The 26041-nt window shown below is 38.6% G+C and overlaps 2 protein-coding genes across 3 annotated transcripts in view; both read right to left on the reverse strand.

Moving 5' to 3' along the window:
- Nucleotides 1-4291: 4291 nt before the first annotated feature.
- Nucleotides 4292-26041, reverse strand: part of ANXA2 (annexin A2) — a 30479-nt gene continuing 8729 nt past the window's right edge. The window contains exons 3-13 of one of the 2 annotated variants that reach the window (XM_075045496.1): nucleotides 25562-25661; nucleotides 17107-17201; nucleotides 13790-13903; nucleotides 10777-10867; nucleotides 9359-9438; nucleotides 8966-9025; nucleotides 8223-8316; nucleotides 7386-7481; nucleotides 6365-6423; nucleotides 5594-5716; nucleotides 4292-4662 (exon numbers count right to left, since the gene is read on the reverse strand). In XM_075045496.1, coding sequence (XP_074901597.1) covers nucleotides 4603-4662; nucleotides 5594-5716; nucleotides 6365-6423; nucleotides 7386-7481; nucleotides 8223-8316; nucleotides 8966-9025; nucleotides 9359-9438; nucleotides 10777-10867; nucleotides 13790-13903; nucleotides 17107-17201; nucleotides 25562-25661 — 972 coding nt within the window. In that variant the 3' untranslated portion in view covers nucleotides 4292-4602. Of the gene's footprint in view, nucleotides 4663-5593; nucleotides 5717-6364; nucleotides 6424-7385; nucleotides 7482-8222; nucleotides 8317-8965; nucleotides 9026-9358; nucleotides 9439-10776; nucleotides 10868-13789; nucleotides 13904-16246; nucleotides 16340-17106; nucleotides 17202-25561; nucleotides 25662-26041 lie in introns of those variants that run through there. The other variant, XM_075045497.1, reaches the window with a different exon arrangement.
- ICE2 (interactor of little elongation complex ELL subunit 2) overlaps nucleotides 25623-26041 on the reverse strand; it is a 52264-nt gene continuing 51845 nt past the window's right edge. Inside the window, exon 18 of the transcript XR_012652826.1 lies at nucleotides 25623-25661. The gene's annotated coding sequence lies outside the window, so the exon portion shown is untranslated. The remainder of the gene's footprint in view (nucleotides 25662-26041) is intronic.

Consider the following 26041-nt stretch of genomic DNA (forward strand, 5'->3'; position numbering starts at 1 on the left):
AAACAAAGTCACCCCACATAACTGAACAAATTTATTCTGTATTAAAATTTTAAAAACTTTCCCCGTTGTGAACACATCAGTCAGAGTGAGAAGGAAAGGAAGATTAATACACATGAATAAATGGAAATATCTCCTTTAGAAAAGCTACTTTAATGGCACATGTATTTTATTGTAAGTAAAGACAGTGAAAATGCAAAGCATGTGCAATTGCTAGCAATTAAATTCTACAGTGCTAATATGAATATAGCAAAAGATATGGTGATGTATTTAATTTTCTACAGAGAAAATAAGAATGAGTACCTGTTTTAAATCAGGAAGCAGCAGATCATTTCAAGATCAAAACCACTTCCTGTTAAAGAAAGGGGAGAAAATTCCTTTACAGTTATTGTCATTATTATTAATCCACTCTTTGAAAGGTTATTTATAGAAAACCTTTAAGTTTTGAAAATTCATAACATAATTAGAATATAAGAAATCATTTGGGTTGTCTAAGCCTAAAAAAGAGAAATTATAAAATTTGGTTAAGTATTGCAGAAAACATAGCCAATTTTCTAGGTACAGAAAAAACACTAGAAGATGAAACTGAATTTTTTACATGAAGGCTGAGAGTCAGGGAATGTAAATGTTTGGAGAGAGCAGAGTTCATAATATATAGGGAGATACATTAGGATTTTTTGTGTTTTGTTTTGACTGCAAGAATACTTGACGCTTTCTCTGAGCTCCCTCTCGTGAGCAGTTGCTGACAGTGCACCAAAAGCATCGCCAACAGCAAGACTCGAGTAACATTATGAGTTGCAATTTCATATTGTTACTTGTTTCTTAACGCATAGTGCCCCAAATGACCTTGCAAATAGAAATGTTTGGTTGCAAAGATATTATCCAAATACAGTTATCTTTCCCTAGAAGGAACAGGATATAAATAGAAAGACACCCCACCTCCACCCCCCCAACCAAAACCCATAATCTGTTTCTCTATCTATCTAGTGCTTCTGAAGAGCTCACCACCCATCATTGCAGTGAGACAAAATTACACTTGAGGAACAATCTTTACAAACAGTCATAGTAGTGTTCAGAGAGCAAGGATTATCCATTTTAGAAGTAAAATGATACATACCTTGTTAATATTAATGAAAAAGGTATTTTAAAAGCAAGCACTTAAAGAAAGCTTATACCTTGCAAGGAACCTCTTCTTTTACCAGGACGTAAATGTTGGCTTAAGTTTTGATTGAACTACAATTTATTTTAATTAAACCATTCTAAAGCTGTTTCTCACTTGTAAGACATCTTGCATTACTCCTTATCAATATACTGCAATAATAAACTGCTTGGTTTTATAAGATGTTTAGATGCTCTGCAGATGGAGTTACAAATTGCAGAAATATGGATTTTTGCACCAAGGAACTAGCACAGCCTAGTACAGGCCTGACAGCTATTCCACATTTGCAAGCATTTATTGACTTTATCTTACTCTGAATTAGACTGTTTAGACTCTGACTTAGACAAATTCCTCTGAAATCTGAGAAAAGGAATTCTGTACAAGAAACAGGAAAAGTCACCCTTATGCATACAACTGGAAACCACACCAAGGAAACTAACCACCTACAGCCATGCTAGAAACATCATTACTTTGTTAGTAGGTGTTTAAATTGATACTCGCCTAAAGGTACACTTTAGCCCTATATTCCAATGTCTGTGTTACACAGCAGGTCTGATAGGAGACTAGTACAAATCCAATTAAATCCTACTACTGCTATTTGTTGTGTAATTTGGGATAGTCAAAGAAACAGTGCCAATTAAGTATAAAGTATCAAAGGAAAACTTTTCGTTGTTGCATGTGTTATTGGAAAGGGAACTCTAAAGAGCAAACACAGTAAACTAAATCAAGATCTGACCTGAAAAAACCTGAAACTGGACCCTTTCTTCACACATTCTTGGGATAGCAAAGATCTGGAGAGGCAAATTCTAACTATTTTTTTTCTTCTGAAGGTACATAGATAGGTAGAGTAACAGGCTAAATTATATCATCAACAACTGAAAGTTTATTTTTTTAATCATGTGTTTAATTTTCCAGGTGGGGAATCATTAGTAAAACGTTGCAACACTGCCAAGCTCCATTCTTCAAGGTATTCCTCACTTTCAAAGTCCCAGAGACTTGATTTTTGCAATACATATCCATAGACAGGGACCTACCTTGAACATTAGCGAGCCTGCAACCAAATGACAGGATCAACACCAAAGCCTGCAAATTTTTTCCTATCAGGAACATCAGTAAGCCAGTAATACAAAAAAAAGAGAAAGTTTATAAAAAAAATCATCAACAATGCCAACAACCAACTTTAAATACATTCTAGAAAGCTTCTAGATGTCACAGGAGACTAATTTGCTTTCTAGTCTACAGCCAGTGAAAATGGTCCTGGCCTTTGAAATCATGCCGGGTTATTTAACACTGCGTTGCTCCCAAAGAAAGACTGCCTGCAATTTTGAACATCCTGTAGCAGTGAGACAGAGCATGCTAGCCATCAAATCCTAGTTGTTCATTCCACTGACTGGAAAAATGCCTGCCATTTGATTTCTTTTATAGGGCCACATTTGAGCAAGCAAAGTTTATAGAGATGACTTACCTAATTAGATTCAAAGAGTGATTTGCTATCTCAGCAATAGTTTTTAAATGTACAAATCTAGAGAGAGAGGCATTTTGTAAACAGGTGTGAATGACACTGCTCCATCAGGCATTAAATCGGAGCTGCTCCTGAAAAATAGTATGATTTGTGCATTTAAGTTACCGATATTTTATCAACTGCAATGTTTTTACACCAAGTATTCCTTGTGGTGTAAAGCCAGTAATACTTCAGCAAGATCTCTCACCCTTTTAATAGCAGCATGAAACAGGCTACTATGTGCTTCTCATGTCTTTTTTGAAACGTTGATTCAAAAAGTCTCAAAATTATCTCCAAGAAGTATATCAGCCTTTGAAACGGGGCTACAAACCAGGTAATGCCTGAGGGAAACACCTGATACTTGCAGGCAGTTTTTTATTTCCAAAGGAAAAACGGCTGGGAAAGGAAGAAATTATTTTCTCTTATGACAATTATTTCACATTCAGATTACAGTTGTACCCAAGCCAAGGCGTCTGTGCTAGGCAGCATGTGGATACACAAGCACCCAAAGAGCACTCAGGCTTGGCCCTTGCAGCAAGATGGCTGCTCCCCTCAGTCTTCGTGCTTGAGGGCCCCAAAGCAACGCTCACAGCTGGAGAGAAAGCTCTGCTCTTTACACCTTTTTCCTAACATTTGGATATGACTTTCATACAGCAGTAGGAGATAATGTTACAGTAAGACAAGTGCACGCTACAGGGTGAGCTTACTTCACCGCGGCTACAACTAAAGTCTGAAATACCTGTCACCACACGGAGGAAGACAGGAGCCCCGGCCGCCCAGCACAAGCACAGGGGGCACGGCGAGGGCCTGCAACGCCCGTTAACGGCTCCTCGCTGTTTTGTGGGCGGTCCGAAGTCCCCCTCAGCCCGACACCAGCCCGCACCGTTCCCAAGACGCCGCGGAGGCTGACTGAAGCGCTGCGGTAGGCGACCAGCGCCTTCCAGAGGGCACCGCAGCCCCACCTCCGCTCCTTCGGCAGCCGCCGACCGCCGCGGCTGGGGACGGCCCGGCCCGAGGCTCCGGCCCGCGGCTCTGTCCCCTGCTGTCCGCCAGGCAGGGAGCAAAGATAGCTCCTGCCTCCGCGCCCAAACCCGCTCTCAGGGGAGCGGGGAGGGCGGGAAAAGGAAAGGCGGGAAACTCCCTCCTCACGAAAACAAGCAGCACCCACTTCGTTCCTCCCTGCTTCGCGGCCTGGTCCGACACATCTACCGCAGCGTGCCCCAGCTGCGGGACTTCTGAAGGAAACGCTTCTGTTACAGACAGATAGGCTGTTTTAAATGTTTAAGAGGGATTCATAACTATTTGCCCCTCGCATGCAGGCACAGAAAACGTTTAAATGTTTAAGAGGGATTCAAAAGCGTTCACCCCTCGCACACAGGCAGGGAAAGGTGAGGCTCAGGTTTTAGTGTCACTTATTTGGGGAGAAAAAAAGGAAAAAAAATAATCAAGAGAATGGGCTTGCTTCTGTTAAGAAATTGAATCATTAAACAGGGGAAGGGCTTCGAGGGAGGAAGATAAGGTTTCAGCCGCAAGCAGTGAACCCTGGGAGGAAAAAACCAACACAGAACATGGATGGCGAAGGCTAAATATATATCAATTGTTCACGCAGTTTTCAAATTAAAGGTCTGAAAGACTTCAGTTTTATTTATGTTTTATTAGAAACATCACACAGAGAGGCAGAGTCTCTCACAAGCACTTGTAACCTCATTTATCTTTGGAAGGTTAGTTTCCCTGGCTATGCACTGTTAGGATCTTTGGCAGAGCCAAGCAGAGCGCTGCTGCTGAGAGAAGCGCACACAGCACCAGAAAGCATACTACATCAGTGCTCTTGCAGATATAAAGGCAAATCAAGGTTAGCTAGGCAAGTCAATCTTTTCTAGGATTACAATAAAACGAAGAGCAAAACAGGCATGTCTCTGGATTTGGGTTTCTTCCCTCACAGCTTTCAGTCCTCTCCACCACACAGGTTCAGCAGCGCCCTCTGATAATCCCCTTTTGTGTCTTGCTGTAAAGCAAGGGAAGAAAAATACAAAACACATATGAGGAAACAGTCACAAAATATGAAAGTATATACATTATATTCTAAAGCTGCGGGACAGACTATGTGTTGTAGTTGAAGCTTTGTCAGCCTGGAGGAGACTATCTAGACTGAGTTTTACTTATGTGTGAACTGAAATTATTTATCATTCTTGCAATACAAATGCAAGGCCAAGAAGGGAGAGAAATTTTGTTATGAAAAAGTAACTCAACAAGGGAAAACTGAAGGACTCGATTCTGTTCCTTCTCACTGATTACCGCAAAAATCATACATGAAGTTCACTATTTTGAAAATTTGCATATAACCTAAAATTGGCATCTTCAGGAAAAGATTCTGGCTTAAGATTTTGACTCAACTTCATCTACACAAGGAATAATGTATCATATGTTGTTGTGAGGGTGGGTAGAAGACTAGTTTTTAAACAGGTGCACAAGCTCTTTACCTATGCCCCAAGTTAAATAAAACCTAGCACCTATAGCTCCTGCCCAATCACAGAAATGGACAAAAATCACTCAAGCTGAAAAGCCTACTCCCTGAGCACTGAAATGAAGGGGAGCAGCAATTTAGAGGCTCTATTTTCACTCAGTAATCACAGAGCAGTTCTGTTTTTTCTTTTCTTTTGGTATGAGGATAGGGACAGATGAACAGAATTTTCCTTCATAACACATCAGCTGATTGCACAAAGCCTACATATACCCTCAGGTGGCTGCCAGGAGTTGTACTAGCTGTAGACTGCAAAGTTAAAGGTGGGTTTTTTTAATAGCATATGGATAATAATGTATTATTCTCACTGCAGCCTCTAAAAAACCTCCCATGAATTCTAATGGTATGATTAATCCAATGAAGACTGCTGCAAAGGTCCATACAATTGATATGAAAAGAAAGCTGAAAAACTTACCTGGATGAAATAATAGAGGGATTTTCCATATTTCCTCTTGAATTCACTCTTAATTTTCAGCATGTCAACCTCACAGCGGGAGACCATAATCCTGATCAGAACCTTGTCACGGGTTCCCTTGCCCTACAAAAGCAGAAACACATTTAGAACTGTAATAGCTGAAACGCATAAAAGGCCACCATACCTGACTGTAAGACAGCAGACCACAGGCAACTGGGATGTAGCAATAAAAGATACAATGAATTAAATCTTCTAAGGTCATTATTATGATCCAGGAATTTGAGCATCAACATACCCTTCTCATCAGCAGTGTTTGACCAACTTCCAGTCACTAGCTACTTAGACTGTAAGCAGCAGTTCTGGTTCACCAGGACATCTTCCTGGTATTGCCTAATGCCTGTCACCAGGTCTTTCTCTTTCATCCCTTTTCTTGACAAAATGTTTGAGGCAAATTTAGTGTCTTATTTTGGCATGTTAATAATCAGCTTTTTCTGCTATCAGCTCTTGGTTACCTGCAAAAGATGTGTCTAACTTTGCTAATTATAATCAACTGATCTAATAAAGATCATTATTATGATTTTCCCTATACCAGATGCATCTGAATAGATGGTCTAGGCTTGTAACTTAAAGAATGCTTTTGAACAATACTAAGTCATTATTAATTTATTCATCATGCCAGTCATCATATGAATACAAGTGCCTACGGAATCAATATCTGATGAAACAATGGCAAGAAAAAAATTAGTAGAAAGAAAGAACAGTCTTCCCTACCTTCATGGAATCATACAGTCTGTCGGCAAAATACAGCTGCTTGTTCTGAATGCACTGGACTGGAGAGAGATAAGAATAGTTAAACATCCTGCCTATACATGGAAAAGCAGAACATACAATCTTGGAGCCATTTTAAAGACATGATAAGTAGTCAAAATAAGGTTTTCAGCAAAAGTTTCTCGAAAAGGGGACATAGAGAAATTATTTTTACCTGAATTGTTACTTAGAAGTTGTTTGGCTAAGCTTGTGATTGAACCACAAATCCTTACAATCTGAGAAAGTATTTCCCTCCATTGCTAGTATTGTTCCAGAATGCTAGCCCTCCTCCACATACACCACAATTCATTCTTCCACTTCTATAAAGCAACATCTTTTCTGAAAACACTCATTGTATGCTAATCCATGAGAAGTCTCCCTTTCAAGGCTGAGCTCTGTTTATTCTCCATTTGCATTACAGAGCTCTCAGTTCAGCCTTAGTCTGAAATGGATTTTCCTCTTAAAGAATTTCCTTTGAAACTTGGTGACATCCTTGTCATCTTCATCTCATGCCATAATACCAACCTTACACCTTATCTCCCCATTTCAGAGAATTCAGTGCCAAATCAGCTCTTTTATTAGCCTCTAGCATCCTCCACTGCTCATCTTCTCTCTCACACACAGAGTTCTCTCTCCAGCCTATGTCCACATCGAACACTTAATATGTTCCAACCTTTTTGTTTGGTGAAACTAACTTTAAGACTCTACATCAAACAAAAGTGGAACTATCAACAGATCACAAAACACATGCATTCTTATTTTCAACTGGAAAGCAAGGTTTGCATTTTGCAGAGGGCAAAAATATGCTACTTCTCAATACCTGTAATATCCTAAAATACTCTGACGGATCCAATAATAACAGCACGTCCAGTTTAGTTCTCATCCAGCAACACAGAGGAAGTTGGGCTCTATCCTTATCATGATACACTGCAAGAACACTGAAAAGATCCTATCTAAAGATAGTCTTTACTTCAGGGTAACTCACCAAGATTAAGGAAGGCATTCTCCAGATCTCCCTTAACCTCCTTCTTGATGCTCTCCAACATATCATATGGGCTGTAGCTCTTGTACCTGTCAAACACTATCACAAGAAAGAAATCAGGTAAAATCAAAACCAGACCATGAACTGGTAAAAGTAACCACCTAGATCAAAAACATAGACAGCAATGCAGAGACACATGATTAAAAAAAATATCTGTCCAAGTGCTTCTGAGAACTTTATCAAAGTATAGCCTGTTTGTCAGCTGATAGAGAAGTTCCCATGCTATGACCTTTTTGTTTTACTTGAACACCTCCATAATCTGGAAAAATACCGTATCAATTCTGTACTAGTATTTTTTGAAACAACAGTGATTTAGGCCCTGAAAGGAAAAGCCTTCAAATGGCTTTCCCATGTGCTTCTTACAGCAATGTCAGAGCTGCTTTTGAGAGTCTTCACTGTCAGATTTAAACACATGATATAGCTAAGCTTCCCTAAGACAGAGGGAAAAGCTAAAGGACTTCTCAAGGTCTCCTGCAGTCATGTTTTCTAGATTTGTAACATTTTTGTTCCTGGTGTATGTGACATATAATTGAGCACTGTTACACCTGTGTAAAAAAGAGCTCTTTACACACATTCTAACCATGAGATTAACACATCCACAGAAATAATTATATTTTTTGAAAAAATTAACAGCTTGGACATGAATTAAGATTTATGAGATCTCCTATGTTTTATGAGTGCTTTACACACTCATTTCAATCATATCTGGGACAAAATAGTTACCACTTTGGTATAACTTTCTCTTACAGGAAAAAAATAAATCTGTCTCTCGAATAGTACCTTTCTGCAGGTGGGGGACACTTCTCTCAGTCATAATGTTGATCCATTTGGGGACGTCAGTTCCCTTTCTCTTCACACCAGCATCATAGAGCTCCTGGGGTTGGAATGAAAAGCAAAATCATGAAAATCAGGAGTTACACAAGGAGCCATCACAAATGTATACTATTCCCTTACTAGAAAACAAGCCCTACTGGAACTGTGTCAGTGGGAGAAACACAAAAGAACACATGATTGGGCAGACCACCAGGACAAGATCTATGGATCTAAACTGAAACTAAGACTAATTACTTTGTATTTACCTCTATCTACAGGTTTTACTCTGTATTTAGCTCTGTTTACCTCAGCAGAGCTGCTCTTGACATACAGATGTAATAAGCATTAGCAGCCACTAAGTTCAATGATACTTCTCTCAATCTTACACAATTACTTGGTTGCAGCCAGTCTTCACAATGTTATGTGTTTCCTTTTGTTACAGGCTCTCTTTCTCAATATGCCTAAGGGAAATACCAGTGAGTTTCTGTATAGGTACTTGTGGGTAAGTAGCCTGTGAAAACTGATAACTGAAGGTATCAGGATCTTAAGCGGCAGATACCTTGACAGCATGCAAATATTACTGTGCAAGACAATCTGAAATATACACACCTGCTTTCATAAATGCTTCTCATTCCCATAATATTTGTACTTCCAATATCCCCAAAAGCTTGATCAACTTAAGACATTTAATGGTCATTACCAGCACTTACCCTAGCATCTTGGTCAATCAGCTCATAATCAATCACAGAGGTATCTTCACACCTTTTGCCCTTCAAACAAGGATAGCAGTATTTAGAAGAAGTTTAATAGACAGTAAGCAGTTTGCTATATGCATATTCTTTTCTCTTTGATTTTTTTAATCTGAATTTGCTAAATGAGTAACAGTATGCTCCACCCCATTACAAAGCTGCTGCTATGAATGCTGCATTTCTGTCAAAATACTTTGCCCTTCAACATTTGAATATTTTTTTCCCCCAAAAGAGAGTGAATATATAAGGAAATTTAAAAGTGAATCAGAAATCCAATTGTTTTACTGGCAGCCATCAGTCGGTTACCAAAGGGTAAGCATTTTAGGAAAAGTGGAACAATATGAACAGACCTACCTTTGCCAGGGCAACCATTAGCTTGCGGAAGTCACCAGATGTGTCCGATATAATGTCCTTTTCCAGCTCTGTCTTGTACACTAGAAAACAAAAAATTCTCAAGTAAATGTTGTCCTACAAATACTCCTTTACAGGAAAAACAGCTGCTAATTACTGTGTTTTATACACACAAACAAACAGCTACAATCTAAGTCACATGTGGAAGACAATGAAAACAAATGCATGCTTGCATACAACAAAAACAATGTTGCTACCAGCTAGTCATGAGAGTTCTCAAGCAATGAAAGTCTGTCATGGAAAGATAACAGGAAAGCCTGAGACTATTAAAAGGAAGGGAATTTTTTTTTTTTAAGCTCAATATCCTATTAGATCATTCTTAGCTACCAATGAATGTTTGCTTGTTTGATAAACATAGCATTTAGGCTACTTCCACTGGTGGATTTATGACTGGATAAATGCAATTACAAGCTTAATGTAAAAGACAAAAGATGTTAAGATAAATCAAAGGAATGCCGTGTGTGATTCTGGTCTGGTGTCTAAACATTTTCATTGCTTTCCAAGCGGTCATACTCTATATTACTACAAAATCACATTCTCTCTTCAACAGCAACCTAATCTACAGCAGCAACATTCTTTTTGCTGACATATTATTTTTTTTCAATACTGGCCATTAAGACTACATTGGTTTTGCTTGTCTTTTTTGAATTAGCCAGACCTTAACAGAACTGCTCAACAACTGTTAAGCATTAGCACACAGCAGTTTTCTACATTTCAGTCTATTTGTGGTGAAAGTCAACTCTGAAGCTCAGGGAAAGAGGCACTGGACAGATGCGCTACTGAATTGCAATAAACCCAACCCGAATGGCTAATATAAAAATATAAGGTATATTAAAGGAAAAGTAATATTTTTTTGAGGATGGATCTTAGATCACTCTTATATCTACTTAAAATCAACTAAGAATTATAGCTTCAATCAGATAACATGCTTAGAAAAGCTGAAAAACAGAATACATGCTTTTATTTCATGTCTTTTCTGGCAAGTCTAGCAAATAAACTTATAAGCATGCTTGAGCCACCTACTTATTACATAATTGATCCTAGAATCCATAAATCTAACATAATTAATTCCGTCACTATGGACAGAATGCATGTAGCTTACAAAAAAACTCATTTAGACAGAACTTACATGAGTATAAATGTTCTCCAATTTGTTTGCTACCAAGCAACAAGATGAAACTATATAAACACACACAAATATCAAGGACACCAGTACAAAATACTATCTTATGTCCAACTGCCAGAGAATCAAAGCAGATGTTGTATAAGCCACTCTAATAATCAAATTCATACTGAGGGGAACTTACCCAGCTAACTTTGTGTAAAAACATAGTACGTTGAAACTTTCAAAGTAAACTTACTTTCTCTGTAGACTCTGTTAATTTCACTAAGCTCCTGATTTGTTCGTGAGCAGATGATTTCAATGAGTGTGTCTTCATCAGTTCCCAGACCCTGCAACACATGTATGATTCAGTTAGGTGCTAGAAATGAACAGGCATGCTTGAATGGTTTAAAAATATTTTACAGACATCTCCTTTCTCCCACTCTAACAGTTTCACAATGATTCAGGGATATTTTTTGCTAACTGCACCTGAGAAACCCCAGATGGAACATTTTTAGCTGCCAAATACTACTCCAATAGTTTTGAGATCCTGTAGATACCATCTCTGGGCAATGTGCATTTGCTGTGAGTGTCTGTAACTCTCAGTGGCCTCCCCACAGCGTAACTGGATGAGATCAACTTATCATGCTCCATGTGTGATTGTTTTCTGTCCATTAAGAGCACATGAAGAAAATCTGATTCTTAGCATGCAGATGGGCAGCAATCAACTTGTTCTTTCCTGCTTGTCTTCCCCACCTCCAGCCATACAACTCCTCCACTATAAATGCAAAGCCAAGGATGACACCATCATTAGCCTTGGCCTTATCTTCAACCCAGCAAAGATTTAAGCATTTTCTGAACTTCTAGCTAATAAATAGCCCCTCTTGAATTATCCATATTTTCCATGTACTTCATAATGCACAAATACAGATGAAACAATATTACTATTAGCTATATTAAGAAATTAAAATGTATTTAGTATGATGAACTAAATATTTAGATTTTAAATTTTTTTGAACAAGCTGAATGAATTAAGAGGTCTTATATTTCAAAGCTACTTTTGTGATCAAGGTCAATGAAGAATCAGTACTTTGAACTAAGCTGCATTACTACTGTTTAAAAAGTAATATAGGTATTATCACTGTAACAAAATTACAAACCACATCAAAATGTATCAGCTATCAATTAAGCCTTATAGTAACTCAGATACTCCAAAATAATGTGGCTTGATCAATGTGCTCTAAACCTTGTTCAATTATTTTATATAGATAAACAGCTAAATTAAAAAAAAATAATTAAAAATTGCCAACAACACTGCAATATTCTTGCTCCTGGAGAAAGACAGAAAACTCTGAAGGACAGGCTCAGAACAGAAGATTAACTTGGATGAGCTGAAGATGCTTCTCTCTCCAGTGATCACTGCGGATGTCTGGGTTACTAGTTGGTAAAGCCATTTGGCAGCCAGATGCCTCAATATTTTGAAAAGAAACTTTTTAAAAATAGACTCTACCGGTGATTTTTTTCATTCTGTTTTGTTACTTACTTACTAATGAATTATGTTCATGCTAATCTCATTACCCTCATCTTCCAGCATCACCAGCACACAGAAAAAACACTCTTATGCCTCCTGTTAGGATGCTGTTTCTTAAGCCCATCTGTAACAGAACGTCATTTTGTATGTGCAAAAATGGGCATGGCTTCCACAGGACTGCAAGAGGAGTCTGCTGGGAAAATGGGGGTAATTATGTGGAAAACTACCCTCTTGGAAAAAGTGTCTCTATTGAAGGGAGGGAAAGAAAAAAAAAAAAAAAGAGGATAGCTTTCCACAGAGTGGTTCTAATAGGTATCTGGAGAAGAAATAAAGGCTAACAAAATTTAAGATTTTCTAAATATTTTTAAAGTATTTTGTAAGAATGTGTACCAGAAAAATAATTAACTCCTCAGTGAGAACTTTGCTTTATCCAACTTCGATTCCCATATCATAGTTTATTATGCTGTATGTATCAAGTCAAACTTAGTCTAATCTGAATTTGCCTGAGCTTAAGTGCTTGGGAGCTGAGAATAGCTGACCTATGGAGAGAATAGAATATTCTACATTTGTGGCTACTCTGAGGTAATGGCTTGCTCTTCTGGCTGTAAATACAGCATAAATGCTATATAAGCATATGGTCATCCTAAATATAATATAACAGATGTAACACATTGGAAAAAAAAAAACCAACCCAACAAAAAAACCCAAAACCAAACTGATCTGATTCACAGTAAATTATGGCTAGCCTCTACTTAAACCAGAAGAGGGCAGCATGTGATTACTCAAAGAAGGGATTTGGCCCATAACTGAAGAGTTACCATCTCCACACTGGGTTGTTTTTTTGGGTTTGAGTTGGTTTTTTTTTTGGTGGGATGGGGTGGTGGAGGGGGTGGGTTTGTTTGCTTGTTTGTTTTTTAACTCCTTTTTCATAGTCTGGATAAATTAATTAATTGCTTTTTTGTCTTGTTCTGAATTTCAACAGACATATTTTAATACTTGGTTTTTAATTATTTTAAAAAAATTAACCTGATCAAGAACGTTCAGAATTGAAGCGATAATTATAAATACAAATTCACAAACCTTCATTTGCTTAGAAAGGTGAATGCACTGGCATGAGCACCTCTCAAAGTCTTGTTTCAGTGGCCTACACAGCAGGTATTTCTAAACCAGCAACCTATTCCACACTTGCCTGTGATTGTAGGGGACTGAAGACAGTTACTCACTGCTGCACTTTTTCTCCAAAGACTGCTTTTGATGCCCCATCCTCCTCCTCCTTGTGTTCTATGCAGAGGCAGGTCTGGTACAGGATGTTCTTTCAAGATCAGTAATATGACCCAGTAACTGGAAACTACTGTTTAAGCCTATAAATGCTAGCAGAGGATTTAATAGCTCCAGCTAACAGCTGCTCTCTTAATGTTTTTTTCTACTATGAACCTGTATATTGTTTTTAAGAGCAGTCAGCAAAGCAGCAACCAGCCAGAGCAGCCTATCAGTTATTCCTGATCTGACGAAAATTATATATTTCCTTAAAGAGAGGATTTAATTATCAGTTTAAAAATCACATGGTTCCAGAATTTCTCTCATTTTGGATGCCTTGCAGCTGGATACTTAAACTGTAGTACTAAATAAAAATAATAATCAGTGGACATGTTTGAAAACTGTGCCCTTGGATATGAAGTCCATACTCATTCCTGAGACAGCAACATCAGACTAACATACTTAAATTTCAAAGCTCATTTACCTTCATGGCAGCTTTCAATTCAGAGGCATCATACTGTGCTGGTGTCTTCAGCAAGCCCAAGATCACTGCCTCCAAATGACCTGACAGAGCAGACTTGAGAGCTGCAGAAAGTTCCTGTGAAAAAGGAGGGATGAAGGAAGAAAAAAATTAAAGCTCACTTCTGATCTCCAGAGAATTCAGCCTGTAGTGCTTTAAGTCTCCAAGCCTGCAACAGTGTTTCTTACACAATTGACTGACAATGAAACAAGAACATAAAGAGCTTTTCTTTTTTGAAAGCCTAAGAAAGAAATTAGGGCAAAGAAATTTTTTTCTCATTCTTTGAAAAGAAGAAGAAATCCACTGGTGGCTGACAAAGTGCTGGGAAGCATGGTGCAGACACATCTGAACAGCTCTGCTCCAGTCTTGAAGCACTGACACCTTGTTGGAGCTAATAAGCACAGATGGATCTGAGTTTGACTCCCTGCGGTCAGTGCTTCTCCATCATACTCCCAAAGTTTTCCCAGTAGCACTGTATTATTTGTGTTTTTCCTATTATCCCAGCCCTTTACTAGCTGAGACATTGGAAAATTGACTGCACAGTTATTCCACTGTACAGGACCCAGTTCCCAAACAGCTAGCTGAAGAGAAAAAATTGTCCCCGAGCACAGAAAAAATTATCCCTGTCTTCAAGGAAACTACCAGAAGAGTGTAGCCAAAGTCTCTATTGTTAATTGTCAGTCAGTCCTAGAGAAAGAAACAGTCAGGTATGTTCACTTCACAGGATGCACACAAATCTGTAGCAAATAAAGTCAGAGGCACGTCCTCTTTTATGGTTTTCAGGTGCAACTTGAATAATGCTGATTATCAGCTTCATTGTAGTGTAGCTACAAAGTTGAAATCCCTGGGATCAAGTTTGGCTTTCACACAGATCAATGTATTCCCTAAACTGAAGTTAAGTCTGTAGCATTCAGAAGAGAATTGCTGCATTTCAATTGCTGGTTTCTACACTAACAATTTGTAAGCTTGAGGGGCAGGGGAAAAGGGAGTAGAGAAAGTGACCTCAGCAAAATTGCAGAGAAGTTTGTACCAGATAAAGAGCCAAGGCACTTAGTTCGTTTCCAGAGTCACCCATTTAATCCAGGGCACTAATATATGCTAATGCTGTATGCACTTACAGCATGGACTGACCAAGATAGTGAAATGGGGGTTTTGGGCATCTAGCTGCTTTAGTCTGAAACATTTTAGTACAATAACTCTGTTTTGGATACAGTGTTCCATCATTTATTTGTGTGAAAACAGGTTCTTCAGACATCAGCTGAAACAGCAAAGATACTGCATTTCTCTATAATACATTTTAGGACAATGCCATGACTTCCAATTAGATGAGTGAAGCTTTTGCAATCTTTGCACTTCGGTGTGAAGGCTGAAGGAAAATAGAAATCACTACAGTAGGATTTACCAAAATAACTTCAAAAACCACCTCAAACTGAACCAAGCACCTGCCCTCATATTAGCAGGCTTCTGGAGAAATAAGGTCTTCTCCCCCTGCCAGGAAAGCAGGGTGTCCACTCTGCCATTCTTTGCCATGGCTAGGAGCGCTCTAAGGGAGAAGTGGGAAACAGATAACCGATAGATATCATTAATCTATAAATAGCAAAGAGAAAATGTTTTCCTAAGTGTTCCAAATGAGCATCTGGATATTAGTAGTGCATTTCAAAGTTAGAGACTATTGGTGGCAGTTAGGACTGACCAGACACATACAAAGACACACATGCAGAACCCCCAGTATTCACTGGTAGCTCCATTAATGCTGGTGATGGGGAAAGATTGCATAGATCAAACACCATTCCTCAAGATTACCAATAGTTTCCGTTAGACACAGCTCAACTCAAAGGAATGAAAATAGAGGTAGATCTGCAACTGTTTAAAATTATAATGATCTCTTGAGAAATCCTGCAACACATAAAACAAGCAGTCTACTACAACACAACACATCACCCAAAAAACCCATGAGATACTGTCCTTAGAAGATATACCTACATGTCTTTTCATATCCCACTTCCTCCTCTCTTGCCATTCACTTGTTTATTTCACTGAGTGGTTTCTACTGCAAATTTCCATTGTTTCTACAAACTGTCTTATTTTTTGGCACTTGTTAAACTTGATAAATTCAGTTTGCTCTTGGGTCACAGCAAGGAAAAAAGGTGAGAAAGAAACAGATGAAAAAAGTTGCATATTTTCTTGACTGTGCATTTTTGTGGTCATGCAAAACATTTAAGAAAGCTTTAAGCGACACATTTCACTACTAGAGTCCATTTATATGCACGATTCTCCCAGTGCCCACAGGGTGTGACCGCCAGGGTGCAGATGTGTGCACACACATGCATGCGTCCAACTTGGGCATGCTTCTGCATGTGCCTATATCAGCCAGCCATGCATAAAAGTTGGTGAATTTCCAAAATTTAACTCTAGATTTACATTTGGTTTCAGATGAGCATTCTGAGCTGCTATTGGAGGACTACCATTTGGGGTCTGGCAAACCTGAAAGAGACACATTCATCGTAATCCTAATTCTATACAAGTTTCCTCTTTTTCATGGGTATAAAACTTACATTATGGTAAGATTCTCAAAACTTCCGAAGTCAAGAGAACAGCTCTTGCCTTCCAGATAGCAAGACTCATTATGCAGAATTCTGCAAACATTTTACAGATTTCTCTCCATCAATAGCTCAGTACCTAAGGTATTTCTGACAGGATAATATCTAGTGATAGTTCAACTCATTGTATCACTTTGTTCCACATCTGCAGCATTCGTAGCACAACTGACTGCAGTCTTTTCTCATTTAAGCTAGCTCTGTGAACAGAAACAGAATACTTTCCTTGAGTTGTCTTAACAAAAAAAAAAAAACCACAAAAAACCAAACCAAACCCCACAAAAACCCCAATCCCCTAAAGCATCTCCCTTTTATCTTTTCCTTCAAACTGAGGGATTTCATGTTAATGCCTTTTCACTATTGTTTAGCATGTTTCACCAGGGAATCCTGTGGCTGGCTGGCTGACATGTCACCCATCGTGACTTCTGGAGGTGCTAGGAAACCACTGTCTACAACAGATTTCAGTCCCAGTTGTGCATACTCAAAAAATCTGGAAGTCCCACCAGTCCTAAAATTTGACAGCATGGACAAAGTAGATGCATCTTCAATTTCAGTGAAAAGATAAAGCAAATAATACTTATCTTCGGTTTACACCCAGCTAACTGTGAAACACGCAAGCCCTGAAAAATCTAACTGTCCACAAGAAAAATATTCAATACTTGGTATTTCTTCATATTTTGCTACCTTTTTGGTTCTCCTCTGATAGGCAAAAGCAATATCCTGCCTCTGTTCGTTGCTGCGGTTGGTCAGGATGTTGATGATGGTGACCTCATCCACACCTACAAAGACACAAGACAAAGAGTTAAAGAAGCTTTCTTGTTACTGTTCTCTTTGTATTAGTAAGTTCTTCGACACTCAAAACACAGCATATGTGCTGTCTGGAGCCAAGCCCAACAGCTCTCATTAGTTAGTATGTATCATGTCCTGGCCTTGGAGAAAGGGCAACCAATTACAGCCCAAATTTTTGATGTGATGCAGTTCTTTACATACACAGGCATGTATACACCTCAGTGAAGTCTAGTTTGTGATCAGCCTCGCTACTTCTGTCTTCTGCTTCACTTGTGTGTCTGTGTACTTGTGTTCAGTCACTCAGCATTCTGCAGAAAGTTGATCTAGAACACAGGCTTTAAAACTGACATGAACTTGTACTTACTAAAGCTTGCCCTGTCATTTAGGTAGTGTTTTCAATTAAGGCTTCTTAATAAAGCAGTTATATTTTCTATTTAACCCATAGTCACTTAACAATCAGTCCAAACATAAAAATGGGAAAGTAAACCACTATATTTCATTCTCTCAGCGGCTCAGAAGACAGAAGGGGTTTTTGACACTGGAAGAATTACGTATGTGCTACTTTTTTTGAAATCATCACTCAAAGATCTATGCTAAGTTTTAACTAGCATGCCTAGAGGACTTGGACACTCAAACTCCCAACCCATCTTTTAAGTGAGTAAACTACATATCACTTAAGGTTTAGTTTTAAGTGAAGTTTTCCAAATCCGTGCACTTAAATACAACTGCAGGCTGAATGCAAGGAGATCATTGACACTTATTATAAACTAAAAGACAAAGCATGCATCTAGGGTTAGATACTCTGGCTGTCAATAGAACCTAAAGCACACCACAGCATTAGATCCTGTAGGGGTCGTCAATACATATGGAGAAAAAGCTTTTACGTTGTACAGGAAGTGGGATTTCCAGATGTTATTTCCTAGATATAGCTACTTGCTACTGTATGTTCTTCCCAATGCAGGCAGCATCTTGTCACTTTTTCACTTGCTCCTGCCTACTGCTACTGACTTGCACTTCAGATTCCCTCTCGTTTTCCCCACTTCACTTGCTGCTTTCAGACTGAATTCTCCTGAACTTGCATTCTTTGGACTGGCACAGCTCTTCCTCTGATCACAATTCTCATCTGCAGCTTGGTTTTGGCGACTCAAAAGATAGCAAAAAAAAAAAAGCCAAACAACCTGTATTGATATTCCCTTAACTAAGCATTAAAGTTGTATTGAATACTTTCTCTTACTTTGACAGCTTATAGAAACACCCTTGCAGGAAGCCAGTCTCCATTACTCAAAAGAAAATGTTTAGAAATGCAAGCCCCCCCGCCACAAGGTAAAACAAAAGAATTGTTAGCAACATACAGAGCATCCAGGGGAAAAAAAAGTTGGAGTAACAAATAAGAAAAACAGTGTGGCACACTTTGACACTGAATGTATCTGAACAGAACTGAAAAGGTCAGCCCAGGTGTACTTAATCAAATGTTAGATGGTTGAAACTTCCAAACACCTGGCTGAGGACACACTAGCTTGCTCAAGTAAAATCTCATTTTGAATTTAATTTTTTTACTCTGTTTAAAATAGCAAACACAACTATGTTTTTGTAGGACAATTACAATCTTTTTCTTGGAATGCTTTGTAAAAAGATTCAGGTGAAAGAATTTGAGTCCCCTTCCCCAATTCTCCAATGCATATTTGTGTCTGTGTCACTGAATTCAGCCCCTGTGTAAAATGTCCGCTCCTATTTCATGTACATTATCGGTTAACCAAAGCTGTCTGGACATGCCATTTATACACAGGTGGAGAATAACAGAACAGCTGGAAGTAACGTCAAGATAATAAAGTCTTCCAAACAGAAGAGTTAGCATAGCTTATAAACAGACAGAGGAGATAGCTAGAACAGCTCTCATTGTTATGCTCAAATATCAAGCTAACCTATAGCTGTGCTGTGTAACCATTTGTTTTGGACTATTTCCAGACTGACTGGATGAAGCTTAGAAGAGGCAAAACTATCTCTAAATATTGCATGTCTAATACAGTGCATATTCTTCTGCAACAGAAAGATAATGTGTAACTAGTTATTTTTTTCCGATGAGTTGCACACCAGGTTTTAAAGCAATTAGGAGTCTCTAATCTAGAGGTCAGAACAAGCCCAGAGTTTTGACTCAGGTCTCCCCATTTACTGCAAGTATTATGAATAGCTTCTTTCCCATTTGCACACACATCAGCGTAAATGATGATTTTTTGATAAAAAACATAAAGTAAGGACTGGATCAGCAGCTACTAGCAGGACTCAGATCCCTGCCAGAATCCATCTAAATTTATTTTCCTTATTACCCAAAGCAACCTCACAGCAACTTGAAACAAAGGACTGCAACAGATATTATAAAATTAATCATATAAAGTGTGAATGTTGCAAAAGTCCTTTTAGCCCCTACAGAATCTAAAATGATGAGTCAAATTCAAAATTCCTTTCTGTCTCTTCACCACATTTTTCATGATGAAATACTGTACTTGATAGCCTCACAACCTTAGCTCATGCTGAGGCAGACCTACCTCAGTGCTCTTATTCACACAAGCTTGGCCTGCAAAAGTCAAAAGGCCCTGGAAAGCATCATACGTCTTAGTTACAAATTTTGGTTTGAAAACATGCTGACTGCACATTTCAGCCATAATCTACTCCTGCACATTTTAAAGTGTTCCCATTTTTTAAAAGAAAACAAATTCTCCCGGTCCAGAAACGGCCACACAGACAGACACACAGACATTGGGCCTTTCAGCTGTTGCAGGGCCACAGCATACGCCAATGTCTTAAGCTTTTTAATAAATTCTACATTTAAATCATTCTTGGCATTCAAAAAAGGCAAATGACATTTTCAAGTTTTATCACAATTGTGATAGATTTGAAGCCCACAGATGACTGCATCCAAGTTTTGTATTCGTATGCTTTGTGGATGGAAATATGAAGTTAACTCATTGCTCTGGCATTTAATGGAAAGTGCTTGTACTTCACACTTGGGAATCACGCTGCATGGACAGGATGCTGACTCATATCTGCTGAGGTGGGGTGGAGCAGGAGAGCAGCCCAAACATTTTTCTTTGCTGTTCACTAAGATCTCTGGAAGTTTCACGTTAATGAAACAAAAATTTATTTCCAAATTCATTCCCGATGGGCAGATTTTATTAGTGCATTTCTATCAATGGGCAACTGAAAATTAGATATTGTGGCTCAATTTTTTTTTCTTTAAACAAGAAAAATCCTTGCAGATGGAAATGTCTTTGATGCAGGGCTGGAGGTGTAACCTTAAAAAAAAGCCCTCTGATTAATAACAACTTTTCTTCTAAAAGAGGCAATCTGTTGCATTGGTAAGAACACAGTGTTATGGCTCAATCAGGAAAAAAAAAAAAAAAAGGGAAGTTAACATAACCAAAATGCTTGGTTACAGTCTTTCATTTTTTGGTTTAGGACACTGTACTTGAATTTCCATGGGCCAAAACAACAGCACCAGCATTGCTCTGAACAAAATGTATGGACAGTCACTTAACTTTCTAGGACGAGATGAGAATAGAGCTGACATGCTTTCATTTTGCAGTAGCTGGCATACAGTAAATGAACTGAATGAATGTAAGTCTGTTCTCTTAAATTTCATTTTCAAAAGACAGGACAGACAGAATACCAGCAACTATTTCTGTCCTAACAGCACCTAGGTACTACAGAAATCATTATCAATCTACGTGAATAAATGAAATGTGATTGCAGCTGGCCTTAAATTATTAGTGGGACATGTATGTGACTAGCCCTTGTGAGACCTCAACGCCATCGTGCATCTGGCACCAACACAGTGCTAGGACTATTGGACTAAGCTCATGATCTGCAGAGTCTTATTTCCCTTGGCGTCAAAGGGTAAAATTTAGATAAAATAAGACCATAATTTCAGCTCTGCTATTTTGTTTAGCAAGAATTCACCAAACCCAAACCATGTTGCAATGAGATATTTCTCTACTGATACTGTTAATATTCTGAATATGTAACTGATGTAGTTTGGTGGATTTCAGGCACTATCAACTCTCACCAGCATGCCAGCAGATTTCCTCTAAACTTTTACTTCATAACATTAAAAACTCTGTTAAAAGTTATGGGCCTGTTGGCTGTACTATATAAACAGTGAATTCAATCTTACAGAAGACCCCTGTTATGTTTTACACCTCATCGGTTTTTTACTGATTTCTGGATATAATGAATTTATTAAAGATGTATGTTCTAAGCATTTTCCTACAACAAACCCCTGTTTGAATTCTGCCAGTCATGGAATAAAAAAGTATACCATGACACCTCAATAAAAGGTTGCAAGTAATTAACTACTCACAACCTAATCTGACAATAAAATTATTTAATTAAGCATGCGAGACACACAAAGTCACAATGCTAGGGAATAACTCTGAAACAGAAAAGACACTTCAGCAATCTTCTTTCCTACAAAGAATTAAAAGGAAACCTAACATATGCTCTGTTAGTACTCTTCTAGTTAGTTTCTTCTATTTAGGCTCATATACTTGAGCTAATCTCAGGGCACAATGGAGCATTATACAGAAATTAAACAGCCTCTTGTCCTATACAGCAAAAAGCCAACATTTACAAAGGACATGCTAAGACACCAGATGAACTCGCTACAGAAAAACCAAATAGCATAAAAATGGAACTGGCATAGCAATGACATTTATTACAAAAGGAACAAGCCAGAATTGTAACAAGTTATTTGCATTATGCAAACTCTAGGTTGAACTATTGCTAACTACAAACTAGCTTTATATCATCTAGAGCCATTTTTGCACGTCTCCCTTTCCAGGCTGTTGGATACATATAAAACCCCTGCATTTAATTAAACTCCACTCAAAGCCCAGCAAAGGGCTGGACAATGTATTTGTGCAGTATAGTTTCTGCAGATAGATCTAAGCCCCAATAAACACATCATGGTATTTCCCACAGATCCCACAATAGATAGATGGGTGAGGAATTAACCTGAAGAGTGTGAACGAATGCTGGAATATTTAGGTATTATATAGAGCAGAACAGTTAGACACCCTGCCCCTGATCTTTGCCCTAAAACAAATATACAGCTGTTGTTTAGCCATTGAAATAAGTTTTACCCATTTTACACACAATCACCAAAATGGAGATTCATGACTCCGATTCAGGAGTCTGCACTACTGGGAAACGGCTGGATAATTAAATAGATGGTAACTGTTCAAAACTGGCCCACCCTGACTGCAAATACCATACTTGCCATTGTTTATGTGAAAATGCAGAAGGTATACCCAAATGGTTTTTCCCAGAGATAAGTCTCTACGAGATATAATTACCAGAGTAGTGCTATAAAGGATACAATCTGAAAGACTACTTTGATAATTGTGAAACACAGGCCCATTACAGCATGTAAAGACTGAGATTTTCAAAACAAAGAAAAGGCATGGGTTTCACATACCAGGAGTCCTTTATCCTGTATAGAGTAAAGCCCCCAAAATGCTCAGTTGTTATGTCCATTGTTTTTTGAAACTGATCACCTCAACCACAAAAAGAGCTTGTGTATGTATAATCTGTTATATAACTCTCACTCTTTCACTGTCTTAAAAACAAGAGGAACAAGTCATATTACTCTTTACAATTCTATAACAACTTACATTGCTAATTTCTACCTTCTGCATAAAATGCAAACTAATTGCTAGAGAATCAGTGATACTTCCTAGGGAAAAGGTAGCTGCTGTGGGTATGCACTGTTAGTTCATTATGAGTGTTGTATTTTTAGCTCAAAAACTAGGAAGAAATTTCCCAGAAATATTTTAAAATGTTTTCTTGCAGAATAATTTCCCTGTGTAGCTGTTTACATCACTGTAGAAAACCAATTCTTGTCTGGGTAATTCAGAATTTTCATTTGGAAAAAACCCCACATATATTTTAGAGACTTCACATTTTAGCAAATTTTCTGAACTAGCAGATGTAAATACCCTGTAACCAAGCATTTGAAGTGCAAGGAAACAGTACATGGAAGAAAGGTCCTAACACACTTGTTCTTTATTTCCCCCAGGAGTACTTCCTTTGAGAGTCTTTATGGTGGAAGATTCAGTATTAAAACCATAAAGAGATTCTCCCCTTTAAAGCCACCTTCCCCAAAAAGCTCCTGGATAACAAGCTAATAAGCAGAGATAAGCTCAATCCTACAAACATGCAGGCCCATGAATAAGTTTCCCTCAAAGGATTGGGAATCATCTAGCGAAAACTTTCCATGCATCTTGAAACCAAACTCAGCAAACTGCTTATCTTTGCTGGAAGAAAGTGAAAAAACCAACATGAACTTGACTATCCTGACTGGAAAAGCTTTTGTACTGCCTAGGATATTGCAACTTCCTTTTGCATTAATTAACAGCTTGAGTGCTAAAATGTGTAAATTTATACCTATCCTGAAAGTCTGACGGTATTTTTGACATGTTTTAGATTTGGCCTATAATCAGAGCTGTAAAAAAATTATTAAGTCTAGACAAAACTCTACATAGTCACAAAGCATCTTCTGCCAAACACAATGACATTTACTCCTCTCTTGCAAGAGGATTTTTTTAAAATAAAAACAAATCACAAAATTATTCAAAATCAGAACTGAACCTACTTTACTGAGCAGACAAGGGATTTCTCCAGTTAAACTAAGAAATCTTGCGAAAGGAAGCCTCATGCTTCTTAGGGAGGGGCAATATTTTACATTTCATAGCAAGTCAAATATGTGCTTTGTTGGCACTGATAGAAGACTCTGTATTTCTCTCTAATGAGAAACTGTTTGGCTTTTAAATTTCTCCCTCTCCTGACACGTAGGCAAAAGACTTGGCAGTTCCAGCTACACCCAGCTGTTGCTTCCCTGGCCTGGAGGAAGTCTGGAGAGCGTGGCACACCCTTTCTTTGTCACAGAGCAGGACAAGGACACCGGATCACTGCCCTGGGGAGTACCACCAAGGTATTACTCCAGAGTTGTAGTTCATACTCCCAGTACTCCTGATTGTTTCAGTATACCAGGCTTTTCCATGCAGCTGCATCTCTCCCCTGCTCCATCACAGTCTCCTACCAGTCTGTGGAAGTGGTGGATCCTAGCACTGATATAAGGAGATGGAAGCCTGCCTGAGAGCCTGGCTCAGAGAAGCAGAGGACTCTCACATTGCCCTGCCCCTGAAATACTGCAACATCATTTCAGAAACTAGATCCTGTTGTTTCTAGGACTTTCTTTGACCCCAAATTAATACAAGATACGTGAGCATTTAGTTCAAAACCCAGGAGAAAAATGTTCAAACCATCCCTATTCATCTGTCTGGAGAGCTGAAAGGAAGAAGAAATGTCCAATCCAATAATCCAGTAGAAATCCATGATTCAGAGCTTGGTCCCAAATCACTGCCACAGAAGTTGACACTTCATTCTCAGTGGCAGAAAAGTAGTAGAATTTGAAGTACTCATGATTCAAGAGAAAAATGTGGACATTTTCAGTGATAACCTCAACAACTCTTGACTACGAACTTCAAAAGCATATTCAAAGCATGCATTTACAGAGTTCAAAGTTTAACTCGGTCAAGATTTAATCAACGAGGTCTGAGAAATCCAATACCTCCTAAAATAGTGTACTGGTTTCAGCTGGGATAGAGTTGATTGTCTTCCTAGTAGCTGGCATAGTGCTATGTTTCTGAGCTAGGTATGAGAAGAATGTTGATAACACACTGATGTTTTCAGTTACTGCTAAGTAATGTTTAGTCTAAAGTCAAGGATTTTTCAGCTTCTGATGCCCAGCCAGCGAGAAGGCTGGAGGGGCACAAGAAGGTGGCACAGGACACAGCCAGGGCAGCTGACCCAAAGTGGCCAAGGGGGTATTCCATACCGTGTGATGTCCCATCTAGTATAGGAACTGGGGGGAGTGGGGGCGGGGGAATCGCTGCTCGGGGACTAACTGGGTGTCGATCGGCAGGTGGTGAGCAATTGCATTGTGCATCATTTGTATATTCCAATCCTTTTATTATTACTACTGTCATTTTATTAGTATTATAATTATTAGTTTCTTCTTTCCTGTTTTATTAAACCATTCTTATCTCAACCTGTGAGTTTTACTTCTTTTCCTGATTTTCTCCCCCATCCCACTGGGTTGGGGAAGGGAGTGAGTGAGCAGCTGCGTGGTGCTTAGTTGCTGGCTGGGGTTAAACCACGACAAATAGGTATCCTAGAGTAAGCATATTAAAATGTTGGTCATGAGACACAGTACCTTTTTTGTTTTGGTTTGTTTTTTTGCACACCAGCATTCTATCTTACAAGTAGAATCAAAGCCACAGCCCAAGTTCCTCACCTTTGGTCTTGATGGCTGTTTCCAGGGCTGCAGCATCCCGGTCAGCATCAAAATTTGAGTAGGCCTTAACTGTGGCATATGCACTTGGTGGGAGAGAATGCTAAAGGAAAAAGAAGAAAAACAACCTCAAAGTTAAATCATGTAATCCTATCCTCACTGCAGTTAATAAAACACATGCCTCTTGGTTAACTGGTATTTTGCCAAATTTTTAAATACAAGAACTGCCATCGCGTATCTGCAAAAATGGAATTCTGCTAAGAGCCACCAAACTCTGTTCTCCTGATATGTGTTGTCCAGAAATCCACTCACAGCCATGCTTGTTACAACAAAGAATATATACAAATAGGTATAATATATTATCACAGCAAAAACCTAGCACATTCCAAGTTTACTCACTAGACCTCAATCTTCTAAAATCTGGAGTTTTCTGGCTAGATCTGAAGGAAATTGACTACTGAAAGCTAATTCAAAGAAACTTTA

Source organism: Buteo buteo, chromosome 13, assembly GCF_964188355.1.
Source record: "Buteo buteo chromosome 13, bButBut1.hap1.1, whole genome shotgun sequence".
In the NCBI taxonomy this organism is placed as follows: domain Eukaryota; kingdom Metazoa; phylum Chordata; class Aves; order Accipitriformes; family Accipitridae; genus Buteo; species Buteo buteo.